The sequence below is a fragment of the Oryctolagus cuniculus genome, chromosome 1 (genome assembly GCF_051225735.1).
Source record: "Oryctolagus cuniculus isolate XC-2025 breed Fujian yellow rabbit chromosome 1, ASM5122573v1, whole genome shotgun sequence".
NCBI lineage: Eukaryota > Metazoa > Chordata > Mammalia > Lagomorpha > Leporidae > Oryctolagus > Oryctolagus cuniculus.
In genome coordinates this window covers 153000454-153019112 of record NC_142867.1, presented here as the reverse complement: position 1 = coordinate 153019112, position 18659 = coordinate 153000454, and the positions used below count along the sequence as shown (strand labels likewise).

Here is an 18659-nt window from a genome sequence, read left to right as displayed (position 1 = left end):
TTCAGAGAAAAGTACATCCTTCTTTGGTGGCCATTTCTTTCCACTGGGGTCTCACCCACGGGTCCTTTATGTGGGACATTTTTTTTTCCCAGAGTGTCTTGCCTTTTCATGGCTGAAATGCTTCCCCTGGGCTTTTCAGCCAGAATGGAATGCCTTTAGGGCTGATTCTGAAGTTGGGGTGCTACTTAAAGCTGTTGTCATTCCATGAGGCTGCTGTATGGACTGCTTCCCATGTTGGATCCTTCACTGCTTTTTAATTCCATTATTGTTTCCAAACACTTAGTCCTATTTATATGATCACTTTAATACTTGAATCTATCTATATGGTCACTTTACCACTTATTTCTATCCATTTGATCTTTATAATACTTAAGCTGCTATTTTTATCAGCCAGCTTAAGGATTTTGGGGTCCTGTGGCTACTTGTTAAGTTGTACCCTTAGAAGTAAGTCCATAGGACCATAGGAATGTATGTAGGACTATGTTGCTTTGAAGTTGTGAGCTTTATACATTTCACAATTACAACTTTAGGTTTTTGTTTTTGTTTTTGTTTTTGTTTTTGTTTTTTGACAGGCAGAGTGGACAGTGAGAGAGAGAGACAGAGAGAAAGGTCTTCCTTTGCCGTTGGTTCACCCTCCAATGGCCGCCACGGCTGGCGCGCTGCAGCCGGTGCAACGCGCTGATCCGAAGGCAGGAGCCAGGTACTTATCCTGGTCTCCCATGGGTGCAGGACCCAAGTACTTGGGCCATCCTCCACTGCACTCCCGGGCCACAGCAGAGAGCTGGCCTGGAAGAGGGGCAACCGGGACAGAATCCAGTGCCCTGACCGGGACTAGAACCCAGTGTGCTGGCGCCGCAAGGCGTAGGATTAGGCTAGTGAGCCGCGGCGCCGGCCCTACTTTAGGATCTTGATAATTGTTCCCACAGTGCCCACCTTCCCACCCACACTCCCATCCTCTTCCCTCTTTCTTTCTTATTCTCACTCTTATTCTTTACTGAGATCTATTTACATTTAACTTTATACATAATATACATATATGGTTAACTGTTAAGTATAGCATTCAGTGAATCATATGAAAGAAAAAGATAAGGAAAATATAAAGGAAAAGAAAAGAAAAAACAAAAATATAGAATAAGAAGCTTTTTATCAACATCAAGAAAAGGACTGTTCCAAAATCATTGCTTCTCAAAGTGCTTATTTCATTTCTACATGTTGTCTGTTAGTTATCACAGGTAGGAAGAACATACAGAATTTGTCTCTTTGGGACTGGCTTGTTTCACTAAGTATGTTTTCCAGTTTCATCCATTTGTGGCAAATTTACAGAATTTGTTTTTGTTTTTACTGCTGTGTAGTAGTATTCCATGGTGTACATATCCCATAATTTCTTTATTCAGTCTATAGTTGATGGGCATTTGGGTTGATTACATGCTTTGCTATTGTGAACTGAGCTGTGATAAACATGGAGGTACAGGTGGCTCCTTCATATGTTGATTTCATTTCCTTTGGGTAGATTCCCATGAGTGGGATGGCTGGGTCAAATGGTAGGTCTATATTCAGATTTCTGAGTATCTCCATACTGTCTTTTGTAGTGGATTTACTAACTTATATTCCCACCAACAGTGGGTTAGGATACCTTTTTCTCACGTCATCGCCAGCATTTGTTGTTTGTTGATTTCTGTATGAAAGCCATTCTAACTGGAGTGAGGTGAAACCTCATTGTGGTTTTGATTTGCATTTCCTTGATGGCTAGTGATCCTGAACATTTTTTCGTGTGTCTGTTGGCCATTTGAATTTCTTCTTTTGAAAACTGTCTTTTTAAGTCCTTTGCCCATTTCTTAGGTTGTTTGGTTGGTTGTTGTTTATTTTCTTGAATTCTTTATATATTCTGGTTATTAATCCTTAATCCCTTATTAGTTGTATAGTTTGCAAATATTTTCTCCCATTCTTTCAGTTGTCTCTTCACCTTGCTGATTGTTTCTTTTGCAGAAACAAAGCTTCTCAATTTGATGGAATCCCATTTTTCGATTTTGGCTTTGATTGCTTTTGCCTCTGGGGTCTTTTCCATGAACTCTTTGTCTGTGCTGATGCCATGTGGGGTTTCCCAAATGTTCTCTAATAATTTGATGGTGTTGGTTCATAGCTTTAGGTTTTTAGTCATTTTGAGTAGATTTTGGTAAAAGGTATCAGGTAAAGGTCTTGCTGCATGCTTCCCCATGTGGAGATCTAGTTTTTTCAGCACCATTTGAGGAGCCTGTCCTTGCTCCAGGGATGGCTTTTAGCTCCTTTGTCAAAAATTTGGTTGTAGATGCTTGGATTAATTTCTAGCATTTCTGTTCTTTGTCATTGGTCTATCCATCTATTTTTATACCAGTACCAGGCTGTTTTGATTATAACTGCCCTGTAGTATGTCTTGAAATCTGGTATTGTGCTGCCTCTGGCTCTGTTTTTGTTGTATAATATTGCTTTAGCTATTCGACGTCTCTTGTGCTTCCATATGAATTTCAGCATCATTTTTTCTATGTCTGAGAAGAATGTCAGTAGTGTTTTGATTAGTATCACATTCAATCTATAAATTGCTTTTGGTTGTCTGGACATTTTGATGATACTGATTCTTCCAATCATGAACATGAAGATTTTTACTTTTTTTTTTTTTTTTTTTTTTTTACCTTTTTCTGTTTCTTTGTTTAATGTTTTCTAATTTTCATTGTAGGGATCTTTGACATTCTTAGTTAAGTTTATTCCAAGATATTTGGTTATTTTTGTAACTATTGTGAATGGAATTGATCTTAGAAGTTTTTTCTCAGTCATGGCATTCTCTGTGTTTACAAAGGTTGTTGAGTTTTGTGTGTTGATTTTATATCCTGCTATGTTACCTTCTGTAAGTTTCAGTAGTCTCTTAGTGGAGTCTTTTGGATCCCCTATAATATAGAATCATGTCATCTGCAAATAGGGAAAGTCTGACTTTCCTTCCAATTTGTATCCCTTTGATCTTTTTCTTGCCTAATGACTCTGGCTAAAACTTCCAGGACCATATTGAAAAGCATGGTGAGAGTGGGTATCCTTGTCTTATTCCAGATCTCAGTGGGAATGCTTCCAACTTTTCCCCATTCAATAGGACACTGGCTGTGGATTTGTCATGAATTGCCTTTATTTGTTGAGGACTGTTCCTTCTCTACCCAATTTGCTTAAAGTTTTCATCATGAAAGGTTGTTGTATTTTATTAAATTCTTTCTCTGCATCTATTGAGATAATCATATGTATTTTGTTCTTCAAATCTTTAGTGATGTGTCCCCTTGATTGATTTGTGAATGTTGTGCCATTCCTGTATTCCAGGGATAAATCCCACTTGGTCCAGGTGAATGATATTTCTGATGTGCTGTTGAATTCGATTAGCTAGTATCTGTTGAGGATTTTTGCATCTATGTTCATCAGGGAAGTTGATCTGTAGTTCTCCATTGTTTATCTTTTTCAGGTTTAGACATTAAGGTGATCCTGGATTTATAGAAAGAATTTGGAAGGATTCCCTCCCTTTCGTTTGTTTTGAGTAGCTTGAAAGAATTGGAGTTATCTCTTCTTTAAATGTCTGGTAGAATACAGCAGTGAAGCCACCTGGTCCTGGTCTTTTCTTTGTTAGGAGAATATTTATTATTGATTGAATTTTCCTCTTGGTTATGTATCTGTTTAGGTTTTCCGTGTCTCCATGGCTTAATTTATGTAGGTTGCATGTGTCAAGGAATCTGTCCACTTCTTCTAGGTTTCCTGGTTTGTTGGCCTATACCTGTTTGTCGTATTTTCTGATGATGATTCTTATTTCTGTGGCCTTTGTTTTTACATTTCCTTTTTCATCTCTAATTTTATTTATTTGAGTCTTTTTTTCTTGATTTTTTTAGTTGAGCCCATGGTGTGTCAATTTTGTTTATTTTTTCCAAAAACCAGCTGATTGTTTTGCTGATTTTTTTGTATAGTTTTTTTGGTTGTGATTTTTTTAATTTCTTCTTTAATTTGAGTTATTTATTTTCTCCTGCTAGTTTTGGGTTTGGTGTGCTGTTTTTTTACAGCCTTGAGATGCATTGATAGCACATTTATTTGGTGCCTTTTCAATTCCTTGATAGCAGGTAGCAGTTGCTATAAACTTTGCTCTTGACACTGCTTTTGCTGTATCCGATAAGTTTTTATTAGTTTATTGTCATCTACATTTGCTTCCAGAAATTTTTTTATTTTCTTTTGATTTCTTCTTTGACCCAGTGTTTATTCAGGAGCATGTTGTTCAGTTTCCATGTCTTTGCATATGTTGTAGAGATCCTGAGTTGTTGATTTCCAGCTTCATTCTCTTGTGTTTAGTGATGATGTGAGGCATGACTTTGAATTTTTTGAATTGCTGAGACTTGGATTTATGCCCTAGTGTGTGGTGAAACCTAAAGAAAGTTCCATGCACTGAGGAGAAGAAATTGTACTCTGTGACTGTAGGAGGAACGTTCTTTAGATATGTTAGGTCCATTTGGTCTATAGTGTCAGTTAACTCTGCTGGTCCCTTGCTCATTTTCTGTCTGGTTGATGTGTCTGTTGCTGAAAGTAGGGTATTGAAGTCCCCCATTACTATTCTTTTGGAGTCTGTCTCCCTTTAAATCTTTTAAATACCCAGGTGCTCTGTAATTAGGTGCATATACATTTATTTATTTATTTTTTATTAGACAGAGTTACAGACAGTGAGAGAGAGTGACCGAGAGAAAGTTCTTCTTTCCATTGGTTCACTCTCCAAATGGCCGCCACGGCCGGCACTGCACTATCGAAGCCAGGAGCCAGGTGCTTCTTCCTGGTCTCTCATACGGGTGCAGGGGCCCAAGCACTGGCCATCCTCCACTGCCCTCCTGGGCCACAGCAGAGAACTGGACTGGAAGAGGAGCAACCGGGACTAGAACCCGGTGCCCATATGGGATGCAGGCACCGCAGGCGGATGATTAGCCATGTGAGCCACGGCGCCGGCCCCTGCATATACATTTATAATAGTCACATCTTCCTTTTGGGTTGATCCCTTAATATAGTTTACTTCTTTGTCTTTTTTTTTTTTTTAACTGTTTTTGTGTTAAAGTCTATTTTGTCTGATATTAGGATGACTAAACCACCTCCTGTTTTGGTTTTTGTTGGCATGGATTATCTTTTCCCATCCTTTCACTTTCAGTCTGCGTGCATCTTTGTTGGTGAGATGTGTTTCTTTTAGGCAGCAAATGGATGAGTTTTGGTTTTTTAATCCATTCAGCCAGTCTATGTCTTTTAATAGGACCATTAAGGCCATTTACCTCAATTTTGTGACTATTGATAAGTAATGATGTGGCCCTACCATTTTTCTATAAATATTCCTGTTACTTACTTTGGATTTCTTCTGCACTTTTTGGGAGGTTTTCTGCCTTAACTGTTAGGGTCCGAAAAAGCCCACCGCCCGAGGAACGACTCCAAGAGACTTTTTCTCTCATGCAACCAGCAAAGGGTTAAATTTATTGATCCAACATGTTGGGGCCCTTTGAACATACAAGGACAGAGGAGCAGCGAGGAACTACAGCATAGGGTTTATAAAGGCAAAAACCGCAAAATCGGGAGGGGGGAGAGAATACACGGTTGCTAAGCGGTTGCTAAAATCTTACAATCAGCAATTATGATTTTAAGACATAGACAAATTACATCTTCATTATTAGCCCAGGTAACCCAGGTACAACCTTTCTACTTTTAAGCTTGAGCAATCATGCTAGGGGGTTTTTGTGCGTTGCCAAGGGTGATGTAGTGCACTGCTATTGTCCGACTATTTGAGATCATAGTATCAGACCAGAGTCTCACGGTGGGGGGGTGCTTTCCCAGAATGGAGTCTCAAGTGCTCCAAAATGGAGTCCCTACTGTCAAGGTGCTACTTCACTCTGTTTTATTTTCACAGCTGCACCAGGAAGGTTTAAACCTGTAAGCTTAAGCTTAACTTTTTATACCCGCACATATACAATTTTAACTCTTCATAACCTTCTTTTGTAAGGATGATCATATTTTCTGTGTTTCTCTGTGTAGCACATAGTATATCCTTTAGCATCTTTTGCAAGGCTGGATAGGCGGTGACATTTTTTTAGTTTCTGTTTTTTATGGAAAGTCTTTATTTTACCTTCATCATCAAGAAGAGATCAGCAGGGTGTGATATTCTGGGTTGACAAGTTTTTTTTTTTTTTTTTTTTTTTTCTTAAGACTTGGAATATATCTTGCCATTCTCTCCTAACCTGTAGGGTTTCTACTCTGAGTCTAATTGGAGATACTCTGAATGTAAGCTGGAATTTCTCTTATGCACATTTTATAATCTTTGTTCTACTGTGGTGACTTTGACTGCAGTGTTTCGTGGTGAGGATCTTGTCTGGTAATGTAATAGGGGTTGTATGTACTTCCTGCAGTTGGACATCCCTTACTTTTCTGAAGTTTTCTGTAATATCACTGTAAGGCCTTCTAATCCTTTTTCTCTTTCCACACCGTCAGGAACTCCTCTAAGACCTTTATGTAGGGTCGTTTGATAGGATCCCATAAATCTCCCATGGTGTTTTTTAGTTTTCTAGTTTCCTCTTTCGTTTTTTTTTTGGTCTGACTATAAAATTTCTAGTAATTTGTCTTCTTACTTGGACATTCTTTATCTGCCTCTCCAGGTCTGTTATTAAGGCTTTCCACTGCAGTTTTTATTTGTCTTATTGAATCCTTCATTTCCAATATTTTATTTTGATTTGATCTAAATTTCATGGCATGTACAGATTTCATTAGCTTGTAGATTTGCTTTTGATTACTTCTGACTAATCCTATGATCTATTTTTTTGCATTCTGTTTCTGGCATTTCTTTAATCTCTTCATCTTCATATTCTAGTATTAAAGTGTTCTTTTGGGGGCATCATGTTGTTTTCCTTATTCTTGTTTCTTGAATTTATGCATTTATTATTTGGTATTTGTGGAGGTACTAGTTGGTTTCTATTTTTTTTCCCTATGATTGCCTTTATCTTTGTTTTTTCAGTAAATATGCAGAGGTGTGTGGTGGGTGTGGTCACGGAGCTGTGTTCAGTGCTCCAAGGTAAAGGGAGTGTCTAAGGTGACACCCAGTTTGGGCTTGGAAATCTCCTTTTTTAAAATGTTCTTTAGTTTGCCAGAGGGAAGGTTTGTTCTGCCATGTTGGCATAGTCTCACGCTCACCTCCCCAAAGGAGACTAGTGCCTGGGTGCTACCCCAGTGGGTACAATATTCGTCCATGCTGCCACAAGAACCATGCAAAGGATTTGCAGTTCTCAGTGTAATCACGGATTCCATAGCAGTTACATTCACCAGGTATCAGGAAGCCCCTAGCATGGGAAGCCTCCCACAATGACTGTAGAACATCCCAGCCACATCCTGAGACTTCTGACAGATCCACAGTGTTTTCACAGTCTCGGCACTTAAGCCACCCACAGTCATGAGCACCCTGCCCCCTGTCAGTTCTCCCTTTTAGACTCAGGTATCTCTGCTGGGTGCATGAACACATGCTGGTACAGATGTTACTTATGTCCAAAATAGTGCCCACCCTCTCTCAACTTGTTACATGGTGCTGGTGCCAGGTGGTCGTGGAGAGAAAAAATTTGTCCCTTTTTTCTTCTCTAGTTTGGCAGTTACACTGTCCTCTACAGGGCTCCAAGCTGGATTCCTGCTAGGCTCTTCCTGCAGCTTTGTTGCCAGTGGCTTGGGTTGCTGCAGTTTGTTCTCACCTCACTCTCCAGAGCTCCTGCTGAGGCTCTTGGCTGCTGGGGTCCTGAGTTGTGCGTGTCCATACCCTCCACGTAGGTCCACAGTGTTGCTTTAATTTGCATGGAGTTTCCTTTGCTGTTCTAAGTCTTCCTGAGATTGCACTCTATCCACTTTTTTTTTAATAAGGAATTTCAAATTTTTTATATACAGTTGCTAATTGATTATTAGATTGGCTTAAGAATTATCTGGGTTGCTTTTTCTTAATAGAGAATGCGGCATTGCAAAAATAGGTATATGTTCACTCAGGTTTAGAGAATGTCTCAGATGTCTTATTAAGCTTCAAAATATGTTATTCATTACAGGAAATGCATTATTTTCATTCTTTTTTACAAACTATTCCAGAATTCACTTAGGTGTGTAGAATTCTGAAATTTTTTTATGGAAAGCTTTTATTTAATAAATATAAACATCATAAGTACAACTTTTGGGTTATAATGGTTCTTCCCCCTATACCTGCCCTCTCATCCCACCTCCTAGTTCCTCTTCCATCCCTTTCTTCATTAAGATTTGTTTTCAATTATCTTTATATATAGAAGATCAACTCTATACTAAGATTTTAACAGTTTGCACAACACAGGCACACAAAGTATAAAGTACTCTTTGAAGAAACATTTTACTGTTAATTTTCATAACAACCTTAAAGACAGAGGTCCTCCATGGGGAGCAAGTGCACAGTGACTCCTGTTGTTGATTTAACAGTTGACACTCTTATTTATGATGTCAATGATCACCAAGGCTCTTGTTATGAGCTGCCAAGGCTATGGAAGCCTTCTGAGTCCACCTCTGACATTATTTAGACAAGGCCATAATCAAAGTAGAAGTTCTCTCCTCCCTTCAGAGAAATTTGATGGCCCCTTCTTTCCACCGGGCTCTCACTCAGTGAGATCTTTCACGTTGTCCTTTTTTGCCACAGCACCTTGGCTTTCCATGCCTGAAATACTATCATTGGCTTTTTAGCCAGATCCGAATGCCTTAAGGGCTGAATCTGAGGCCAGAGTGCTGTTCAGGGCATCTGCCCTTCTATGAGTCTGTTGTGTGACTCACCACTTTTTTTAAACTACCTTTTCCTGCACTAGAGCAGTAAGCTCCCTCCATATTCCACCTCTTGGATCTCTCTCAAGGATATAATTTAAGCAAAAAAAAAAAAAAAAAAAAAGCAACCTAGAGCTATCATGGCATTAAAAAAACTTGTGTCATGGCATTAAAAAAACTTTCATTGAAAGTGAAGCCTAAAATATGACTTCCTTGGAATACAAGATTTAGATTTTTAGAGTCAGGGTTACAAGAGAAAGATCATTTTGGTTGGGTAATCTTTAGAATGTAGATAGAAATGCAGATAGAGGAATGGTAGACTGGAGAATCTTGAAGGCCAGTGTGTCCTTCTGTGTATTTCTTGTAACTTACCCAGAAAATGAACTTGAGTAAAATTATATTTGAATCCATCTGTATTTTAATCAAAATCATTTTTTTGTTGGAAAAATGGACAAATGTGATTTAAGTCAGCTCTGATTTTAAATTCCAAGTTTATTGGCTAATCATCAGAATATTCAGTCCCTGTATTTTGCCCCATTTCCTATCCTCATTTTGATAGCGTGTGCTTATACATACTCATATGAGATTTTAGCATTGCAGATGGTGGCTTAACCTACTGCACTATAGCACCAGCTTCTTTTATCTGCTTTTAAGCTTTACTTTTCTGTTATTATATATATTTTTTCACCTTCTATAATTTTAGTTTAATATTAGTACTTTTAAAATTGCTGACTTTTCAAATTGAACATGCATCCTTTAATAATCTTTAATTTTAAAGGTTGTATTAAAATATACTGATCTTCTTACATTTAAGCCTTTTTGCTTTATCTTGTCATAGAGTGACAAAATATGGAGTGATATTTTTTCAGGATTTGGCTTTTGGGGAAGAAAGGACTAAATATTGATGAAATATGGAGCAGCACATTTCAAACAAATCCAATGACATTGTTCAGATATTTCTAACTTTCTGGATCAGTTTTTTTTTTTTTTTTTTAAGATTTTATTTGTGAGGCAGAATTACTGGTAGAGAGAGGGAGATACAGAGAGAAAGGTCTTCCATCCACTGGTTCACTCCCTACATGGCCACAGTGGCCTGAGCTGGGCTGATCCAAAGCCAGGAGCCAGGAGCTTCTTCCAGATCTCTCACAGGGTGCATGGACCCAAGCACTTGGGCCATCCTCCACTGCTTTCCCAGGCCATAAGCAGAGAGCTGTATTGGAAGAGAAGCAGCCAGGACATGAACCGGCTCACATAATTGATGCTGTGGCCACAGGTGGAGAATTAGCCTGTTAAACCACAGTATAAGTCTCTGGATCAGTTATTGTGTAAAAATCATAGGACACTCTTTGCACAGATGTTTTGATTTAAACAATGTTTCTACTAAGTTTTCTAGTGATCTTTTCTAAGACCTATTTAGTTTTAAAAGTAATTTTAGGCCAGCGCCGTGGCTTACTAGGCTAATCCTTCACCTGCGGCGCCAGCTCCTGGGTTCTAGTCCACATCGGGGAGCCGGATTCTGTCCCGGTTGCTCTTCTTCCATTCCAGCTCTGCTGTGGCCCGGGAAGGCAGTGGAGGATGGCCCAAGTGCTTGGGCCCTGCACCCACGTGGGAGACCAGGAGAAGCACCTGGCTCCTGGCTTTGGATCGGAGTAGCGCTGGCCGTGGCAGCCATTTGGGGGCTGAACCAATGGAAGGAAGACCTTTCTCTTTGTCTTTCTCTCTCTCACTGTCTAACTCTCTCTCTGTCTCACTGTCTAACTCTACCTGGCCAAAAAAAAAAAAAAAAAAAGTAATTTTAGATTTTTTTACATTTCACAACTTTTTTATACATTTTATTAACATAATTGGTATGCATGTTTGGGGTGCAGTATATTTCAACACAGTGTGTATTAGCTTAGAGTAAACAGGATTTCTGTATCCTAATATCCTCTTCCCATCTTTGTAAAATAAGAAACTTTCCTGTTTCAGTTTGAGATCTTCTAAACTTTATAAATGAAAACATCTTTTATTCACTCAAATTGATTTAATAGCTGCTTCCAGGATTTTATCAATGAAGAAAGGCTTCTGCTTCCTATCTGAGGTGTCATAAATTATTTAGGTTTAAGGGCTGGCACTGTGATGCAGTGGCTTAAAGCTCTGGCCTGAAGCACCAGCATCCCATATGGGCGCCGGTTCTAGTCTTGGCTGTTCCTCTTCCAATCCAACTCTCTGCTGAGACCTGGGAAAGCAGTAGAAGGTAGCCCAAGTCCTTGGGCCCCTGCACCCGCGTGGGAGACCTGGTAGAGGTTCCTGGCTTCAGATCGGGGCAGCTCCAGCCGTTATGGCCATCTGGGGAGTGAACCAGTGGATGGAAGACCTCTCTCTCTCTACCTCTCTCTGTAACTCTCTTTCAAATAAACAAATCTTTAAAAAATAATAATACTTTATTTAGTTTCAAAAGCTGATATTGGACTTAACAACACAAACCATTACTTTGTATTTTTGTTTTTCCTGTTATAAAAGTGAATAAAATGTTTATTAGGATAAAAAATCTTGAGTAAATGAAATATCTAAGGAATGTGGAACCTGGTTTTGATGCCTTTTCTTGTTTACTCAGGACTTTAATTTATATAACTTAATCATTGAATGTTTGTCATTCTCTCAATAATATTATGATCAAGTATCACTTTTCAGTATGATAGATGTAGCTATATTAAGTTTACAGATTGATTAAAATCTACACAGATTCTAGCAGTATTTGCAAATAAATGTTTCATACCATTTTTTCTTTAGGTCTTTCTTTCTCCTCTGTTTTACCCAAGTTAAGTTTAGGGGTTAAAATCAATTTTTTGTATAAATCACTTTTTTAAGAATTATTTTATTTATTTGAAAATGAGAGTTACAGAGAGAGATAAAGCCAGAGAGAGAGTTCTTCCCATTCCGCTGGTTCACTCCCCAAATGACTGCAATGGCCAGAGCTGAGCTGTTGTGAAGCCAGGAACAAGGAGCTTCATCCGGGTCTTCCCATGTGGGTGCGGGGCCCAAGCACTTGGGCCATCTTCCACTGCTTTCCCTGATCCAGCACAGAGCTGGATCAGAAGTGGAGCAGTGGGGACTCAAATTGGCACCCATATGGGATGCCGGCTGCAGGCTGGGGCCTTAACCCCCTATGCCACAGCACCAGCCCCTGTAAATCACTCTTAATTTTATAGTCAGGTTTAATTAGTATATGTATTGATGAGCAAATATTTCAATTTTACATTGCAAATATTTTGCTCAAGATCAGTTTAAAATCAATATTGTGTTATTTTAAGATTGTATTATCAATTCATATATACACTCATTCTCTAACTTTTAAGTAATTTGGTTAGAGTATTCATTGTGAAGATTTATATTTTTTACAGGTCTACTATATATTATTGAAACACAGAAGGTTCTTGATCTCAAAATTAACTTGAAGGCTTCATATATTATTGTCCCACAAAATGGAATTTTTAACTCTACATCAAATCTGCTTCTTTTGGATCTTGGTCATCTAAAGGTATATACTAATAATATTTTATTTATGTTGCAACATTTAGGCTGTTTAAAATGTATTTTGGTTTTTAAACTTTTTGTTTTTTAAATTTTTAAAGATTTATGTATGCATTTGAAATGCAGAGCAACAGAGAAAGAGAGGAGAGGGAGGAAGCAATAGATAGAGAAGAGAATCTTTCAGCCACTCCCCAAATATCCACAACAGCCAGGTTTGGCACAGGCCAAAGCCAGGCCCAGAAACCCCATTTGGGTCTCCGATGTGGATGGGACGCAAGTACTTTTGCTGGCTTATTAGCAGGAAACTGGATCAGAAAAAGAATAACTGGGACTTGAACCAGCATTCCAGTATGAGATATGTTGAAAGCTGCAGTTTAACCCACTGTGCAATAATGCTGGTCCTAGTTTATTGATTTTTAAATTTATTATAAACACTAGATTTGTGAAATCTTTTTGTGTGTGTGAATAAAGTGAAATGTAATTTAGTTAGGTAATTTTCCTACATTTCTAAAAGCAAAAAAGAGCAATTGAATTCTGGAATAAGGGGCAAACCTAAGAATCATGTTTACAGAGTTTGGGAGTCATACTTGAGCAGTTTATTTCCTTTTCAATTTAAATCTATTACTTGGTTAACTTAAAGTTACATAAAGTAGAAGGAATTCTTAAATTAATCAAATATCCTTTTATCTAAATTTTTATATGCAACTGTAAGTATTGACATCAATATTTCTGTTAAATAATCTAAAATTGAGAGGTGATCTTGTATTTACCTGATTATTTTGGTTTTTTCTTTCTTATGAACTTTTTTCTTCCTGCATTTTAGTAGAGAATTCTAAAAAATGTTATTTCTAGATTTTTACTGTTAAATATTTTAAGAACTATGTAGGCTGGTGCTGTGGCATAGTGGGTAAAGCTGCCACCTGCAGGACCAGCATCCCACGTGTGTGCCGGTTCTAGACGTGACTGCTCCACTTCCGATCCAGCTCTCTGCTGTGGCCTGGGAAAGTGGTAGAGGATGGCCCAAGTGCTTGGGCCCCTGCACCCCCATGGGAAGACCCAGAGGTAGCTCCTGGCTCCTGGCTTCAGAAGGCACACCTCTGGCCGTTGTGGCCAGTTGTGGGGTGGAAAGTGGAATGGAAAGCCTTTTGCTCTCTGCCTCTCCTTCTCTCTCTGTGTAACTCTGACTTTCAAATAATTCTTTCTTTTTTTTTTTTTTTAAGATTTTTATTGATTTGAGAGGTAGAGTTACAGATAGTGAGAGGGAGAGACAAAGGTCTTCCTTCCATTGGTTCACTTCCCAGATGGTCGCAATGGCTGGAGCTGCACAGATCCTAAGCCAGGAGCCAGGTGCCTCTTCCTGGTTTCCCACACGGGTGCAGGGGCCCAAGGACTTGGGCCTTCTTCTGCTGCTTTCCCAGGCCACAGCAGAGAACTGGATTGGAAGAGAATAAGCTGGGACTAGGACTGGCGCCCATATGGGATGCTGGCACTGCAGGTGGAGGATTAACCTACTGCGCCACGACGTCAGCCCCCAAATAAATAAATCTAAAAAAAAAAAAAAAGAAATACAAAGAAATGGAATTAAATAATGGTTATTTTGGCTCGGAAATGTGAAATTCATGTACAATTTTTTTTGTAACATTTCCCATGAACTTTTTGAATTCTTTTTTATGGATTTCAAAATTTTTGCCACCAAAATAAACTTTTAATTCTACTTTCCAACAACTTTTTGAAGTATACTCATAGAGTACTCATAGCCATATGTGATTTTTTAATTACTTAAGATTTAAAATTATTATTATTATTACAGATTTTTTAAATTTACTTGAAAGGCAGAGTTGGAGAGAGAGATTTTTCATCTGCTGGCTCACTCTCCAAGAGGCTACAATAGTTGGGACTGTGCCAAGCCAAAGCTAGGATCCAGGAGCTTCATCCAGGTCTCCCACATGGATGGCAGGAGCCCAGATACAAATATTTTCCATGACATAATAGCTAGAAGTTGGATAGGAAATTGAAAGTAACCGAGACTCAATGACTTGGAACCAGTATCCACATAAGGTGCTGGTATTGCAGGCTGCAACTTAACCCACTGTGCCACAATGCTGTCCCCAGAATTCATTGTCCTAAGTCATATTAGCCACATCTAAGAATTTAATATTTAAGGGCTAGTGTTGTGGTGCAGATGGTTAAGCCACCACCTGCAATGCTAGCATTCCATATGAGTTCCAGTTTGAGTCCTGGATGCTCTGCTTCTGATCCAGCTCCCTGCTAACACACATGGGCAAGCAGTAGAAGATGACCCAAGAACTTGGGCCTCTGCCATCCATGTGGGAGTCCTGAATAGAGTTGCAGGTTACTGGATTTGTCCTTACCCAGCAATGGCCGTTGTTGCCATTTGGAAAGTGAACATCCAGATGGAAGATACCTTTCTCTGTCTCTCCCTTTATCTCTGTAACTGCCTTTAAAATAAACAAAATAAATAAAATAAGTTTTTAATACTTAGAAGTGGCTAGTGACTACTGTGTTGAATGGCACAAATGTAGAACATTTCTATCATCATAAAAGCTGTATTGGACAGCAGTACTCCAAATCACTAAATAGAAAGGAATGCCTATAACCAGACTCAAGAGAGATAGGTGCTTTTTCCATCTAACAAAAATGTGCCTTTGTTTATATTAATATTCTCCCTTATTCCATTGTTTTTCAGTCTACTCTTGGTAATTATGTAGATACCAGCTAGTTACTCATATTTGAATTTGATTTTTTAGTTGTTTCAAAAGCAGTGTGTTGGCCGGCGCCATGGCTCAATAGGCTAATCCTCTGCCTGCAGCGCTGGCACACTGGGTTCTAGTCCCGGTCAGGGTGCTGGATTCTGTCCCGGTTGCCCCTCTTCCAGGCCAGCCCTCTGCTGTGGCTCGGGAGTGCTGTGGAGGATGGCCCAAGTACTTGGGCCCTGCACCCACATGGGAGACCAGGAGAAGCACCTGGCTCCTGGCTTTGGATCAGCGCGATGCACCGGCCGTAGCGGCCATTGGAGGGTGAACCAGCAGCCAAAGGAAGACCTTTCTCTCTGTCTCTCTCTCTCACTGTCCACTCTGCCTGTCAAAAAAAAAAAAAGTGTGTTATAGTAGGAAGGGCTTAAGGTTAGGAGTAAGGAAATCTATCTAACTAAATGATATTAAGTAATTTTCTTAACCTGTTACCTAAAATTCATTACTTTTCAATAGAGATAATCATTTTTTTACTGTTTCATTTACTTCAGCTATATAAAATAGAAGAAAATACAGCATACATATGAATATTATTATGTACTATTGTGATCTCTTAAGGATATTTAAGCAAAAAAAAAAAAATAAGGATATATAGTATGCCAAAAAGAGGGAGATATAAAAGTAACTCTCCTGAAGTAACATAAATGGCAGAGGTGGGATTAAAATTCAGCCATTTCAATACTGAATTCTGGAGTCTTACTTATTATAAAGTTGTCTGTATATTTGTCATTTTGCCATAGAAACAACTTGTAATTTAATCTCTTTGATCTTAACCTCAATGAGAAGGCTTATCAGATGTTAACAATTTGTAGATTGAATGTTTTCTGGACTGTTTCTTTTTTAAATCTTCCATGTTTTAAAGTGGTAACTTTTAAACCCTCCACATAGAGTCCTAAAGGTCCTTGTCTGGGAAGTTTGCATGGAGCACAGAAAGGTCAGGCTAGACTGTCAGTCACACAGTGAGACCACAATAAACCTCTATAAGTCATTGTTTCTGATCTGTATTGTACCTTGAAAAATAATGCAAAGTGAATCAAACCTCTACTCAAAAATATGGACTGCTGTGTGAATTTGTGTCATTTATGCAGCAAAGAGCGTTCAGATCTTCTCTGTATGGCTTCAGTTTTAATATATGTGCTGGTGACGCAAGAAACTGGACTTTTGTTTGTTTTAAAACTGTTATTTCAAGACTAAGAGACTTCTCATCTGCTGGTTCAGTCCCCAGTTGCCCATAATGGTCAGAGGGTCAAAGCCAGGAGGCAGGAGTTGATCTTGGACTCCCAAGTGGGTGGCAGGGGCCATCACCTTCTGTATGGGGGATGGTTGAGATGGGGCAACATTGGCAGGAAACTAGAACAGAGAACTAAGAAGGGAATTGAACCCAGGTACTCAAAAGATAACCATTGTCCCAAAAGCCATGTGCCTCACTTTAACAGATTAACTATTTACTCAGTTTAAACATTGAGCCGACTGCTCATCTAGGAACTGTCTTCATTTAAGTAAATGGGAAATAAAAACTTAATATGTAAGAATTTCCTTTATGCTTGCCCTTCTCAGTATACAACAAATGGATAAGTACCATTCTAAACAGCCTGATAATATATGTCCACTTTTGAGGTTTTGCTGTCCTGTTAAATTTTCGTATTATAAGTCTGAATGATAAAATATTTCTAATTATTCTTTGAAGTATTATATGTATTCTAAAGTATTATTTTTAACTTTAAGGTAACCAGTAAAAGTCGTTCTGAATTACCAGATGTGAAACAAGGTGGAGCCAATCTTGAAGAGATAATGCATAGAGCTTATGATTCCTTTGATATTCAGCTTACAAGCATACAGCTGCTTTATAGCAGAGATGGTAAGTATAAAACACATTATTTACTGATTGACTTGTTGAAGTGAGTAATTAGGTTTCTTTATTTTTCTTTGAAAAATTTATGTATTTATTTGTTTGAAAAGCAGAGCAATAGAGAGTGAGAGACAGAGGTATCTTCCATTCACTATTTCACTGTCCAAGTGGTTACAACAACCTGGTCTGGGCTAGGCTGAATCCAAGAGCTGGGAATTCCATCCTGGTCTCCCACAGGCGGGGGGTGCACTGGGGTGCCAACTCTGAGCTATCTTCTTTTGTCTGCCCGGGCACATTAGGGAGCTGGAAGCATGCAGCACCATGATGCTGGCCCCTAATGTTTTTAGATATTTGGTTTGAAGACCTTACTCCTAAATTAGTCCTAGGACTAATGTGTACATTTTAACATTTATTTGAGACACAGAGTTCCCATCCACGTCTCAAATGTCCAGAACATCCAGAATTGGACTGGGCTGAAGACAGGAGCCCAGAGCTCTGAACTGCATTCAGATATCCTGCATGGGTAGCAAATTTGCAAGAACTTGATTCAGCATTTGCTGCCTCCCAGGGTTCACATTAGCAAGAAACTGTATCAGAAGAGTAGGAGTGGGATTTCAACCAGACACTTGAATATGGTGTGCAGGATCTTAAATGTTCCACCAAATGCCTGCCCCTTAAGTTGAGAAATTCTGATCTGTATCATTGTTTTCCAGCCCTGACCAAAAATTGGCACATTATGAAACTGACATTAAATACAGCTGGATAACCTAGTGGCTTTTTATACTAGCCAGTTGGAGGTTTTCACAGCCCAGGCCCTAGCCACATAAAGACTGAAGAGGGTCGTTATTCTAGGCATACCTTTACCTCACACACTGTGGTAATTCACTTTATGGCATCTTTGAATCCACATGTAGTTTTTACAATGAAGGCAGAACCAGAAATTCATTTAATAAAAGCCACAAAGTAGTTAGGAAGAAACCTCAGACTCATTTAGGTCTCTTTTTCATTCTGTACTGCTTTTGGATTTCTGGTATCAGTGAATATTCATATACTTCAACAGTTAGAGATGATTTCAGAGATTTGTATGTTTACCTGGTCCGATTTTAACCATCTGAGCTGATTGATAGAAGCAGTGAGAATCCAGTGTGATCATTATTAAATTGTTAATTTATATAGGACTAGAACATTTTTATTTCTTCATTTGTATTTACCTTAGGATAATTAATTTGCTTTCTGTTTTAATTCTATTTGTTATGGAAGGAACAAAGAAATATAGTGGGTGGCAAAAGTAAGTTGTTTTAAAAAAGTCCCTAAATTCTTTTTCGGGGAATAAATTATGACATTTTGGTTTGAGTGATACATTTTGGTCACAAGTTCTCAGAGTCCTTAAGTCATACTTCAGTTAGTATTTAAAATATTGAGACAAGTTGTTGGGCCTAGGGTTTAGGACACTGAGTGGGGTGCCACATACCCATATCAAGGTGCCTGAGTTTGAATTCTGATTCTGTTCCTGATTCCAGCTTCCTGCTCATGTGTACTCTGGAAAGCAGCAGGTGATGGCTCCAGGCTTGAGTTCCTGTCATGCACGTGGGAGACCTGATTAAAATTCCCATCTTCCAGCTTTGGCTTGGCTCAGCCCTAGCCATTGCAGGCATTTGGGGAGTGAACCAGTGGATAGCAACTTTGTTTCTCTCTCTACTGCTCAAATAAAT

The 18659-nt window shown here is 38.8% G+C and overlaps 1 protein-coding gene across 16 annotated transcripts in view; it reads left to right on the top strand.

Moving 5' to 3' along the window:
* Window positions 1–18659, top strand: part of VPS13A (vacuolar protein sorting 13 homolog A) — a 248424-nt gene that overhangs the window by 72509 nt on the left and 157256 nt on the right. For all 16 annotated transcript variants that reach the window (XR_011379457.1, XR_016236667.1, XR_016236666.1 and 13 more), the window contains 2 exons: window positions 12198–12334; window positions 16824–16956. Coding sequence is in view for 13 of the 16 variants with exons in the window: in XM_089336575.1 (XP_089192701.1) it covers window positions 12198–12334; window positions 16824–16956 (270 nt within the window). In the remaining 3 variants the exon portion in view is untranslated. The remainder of the gene's footprint in view (window positions 1–12197; window positions 12335–16823; window positions 16957–18659) is intronic.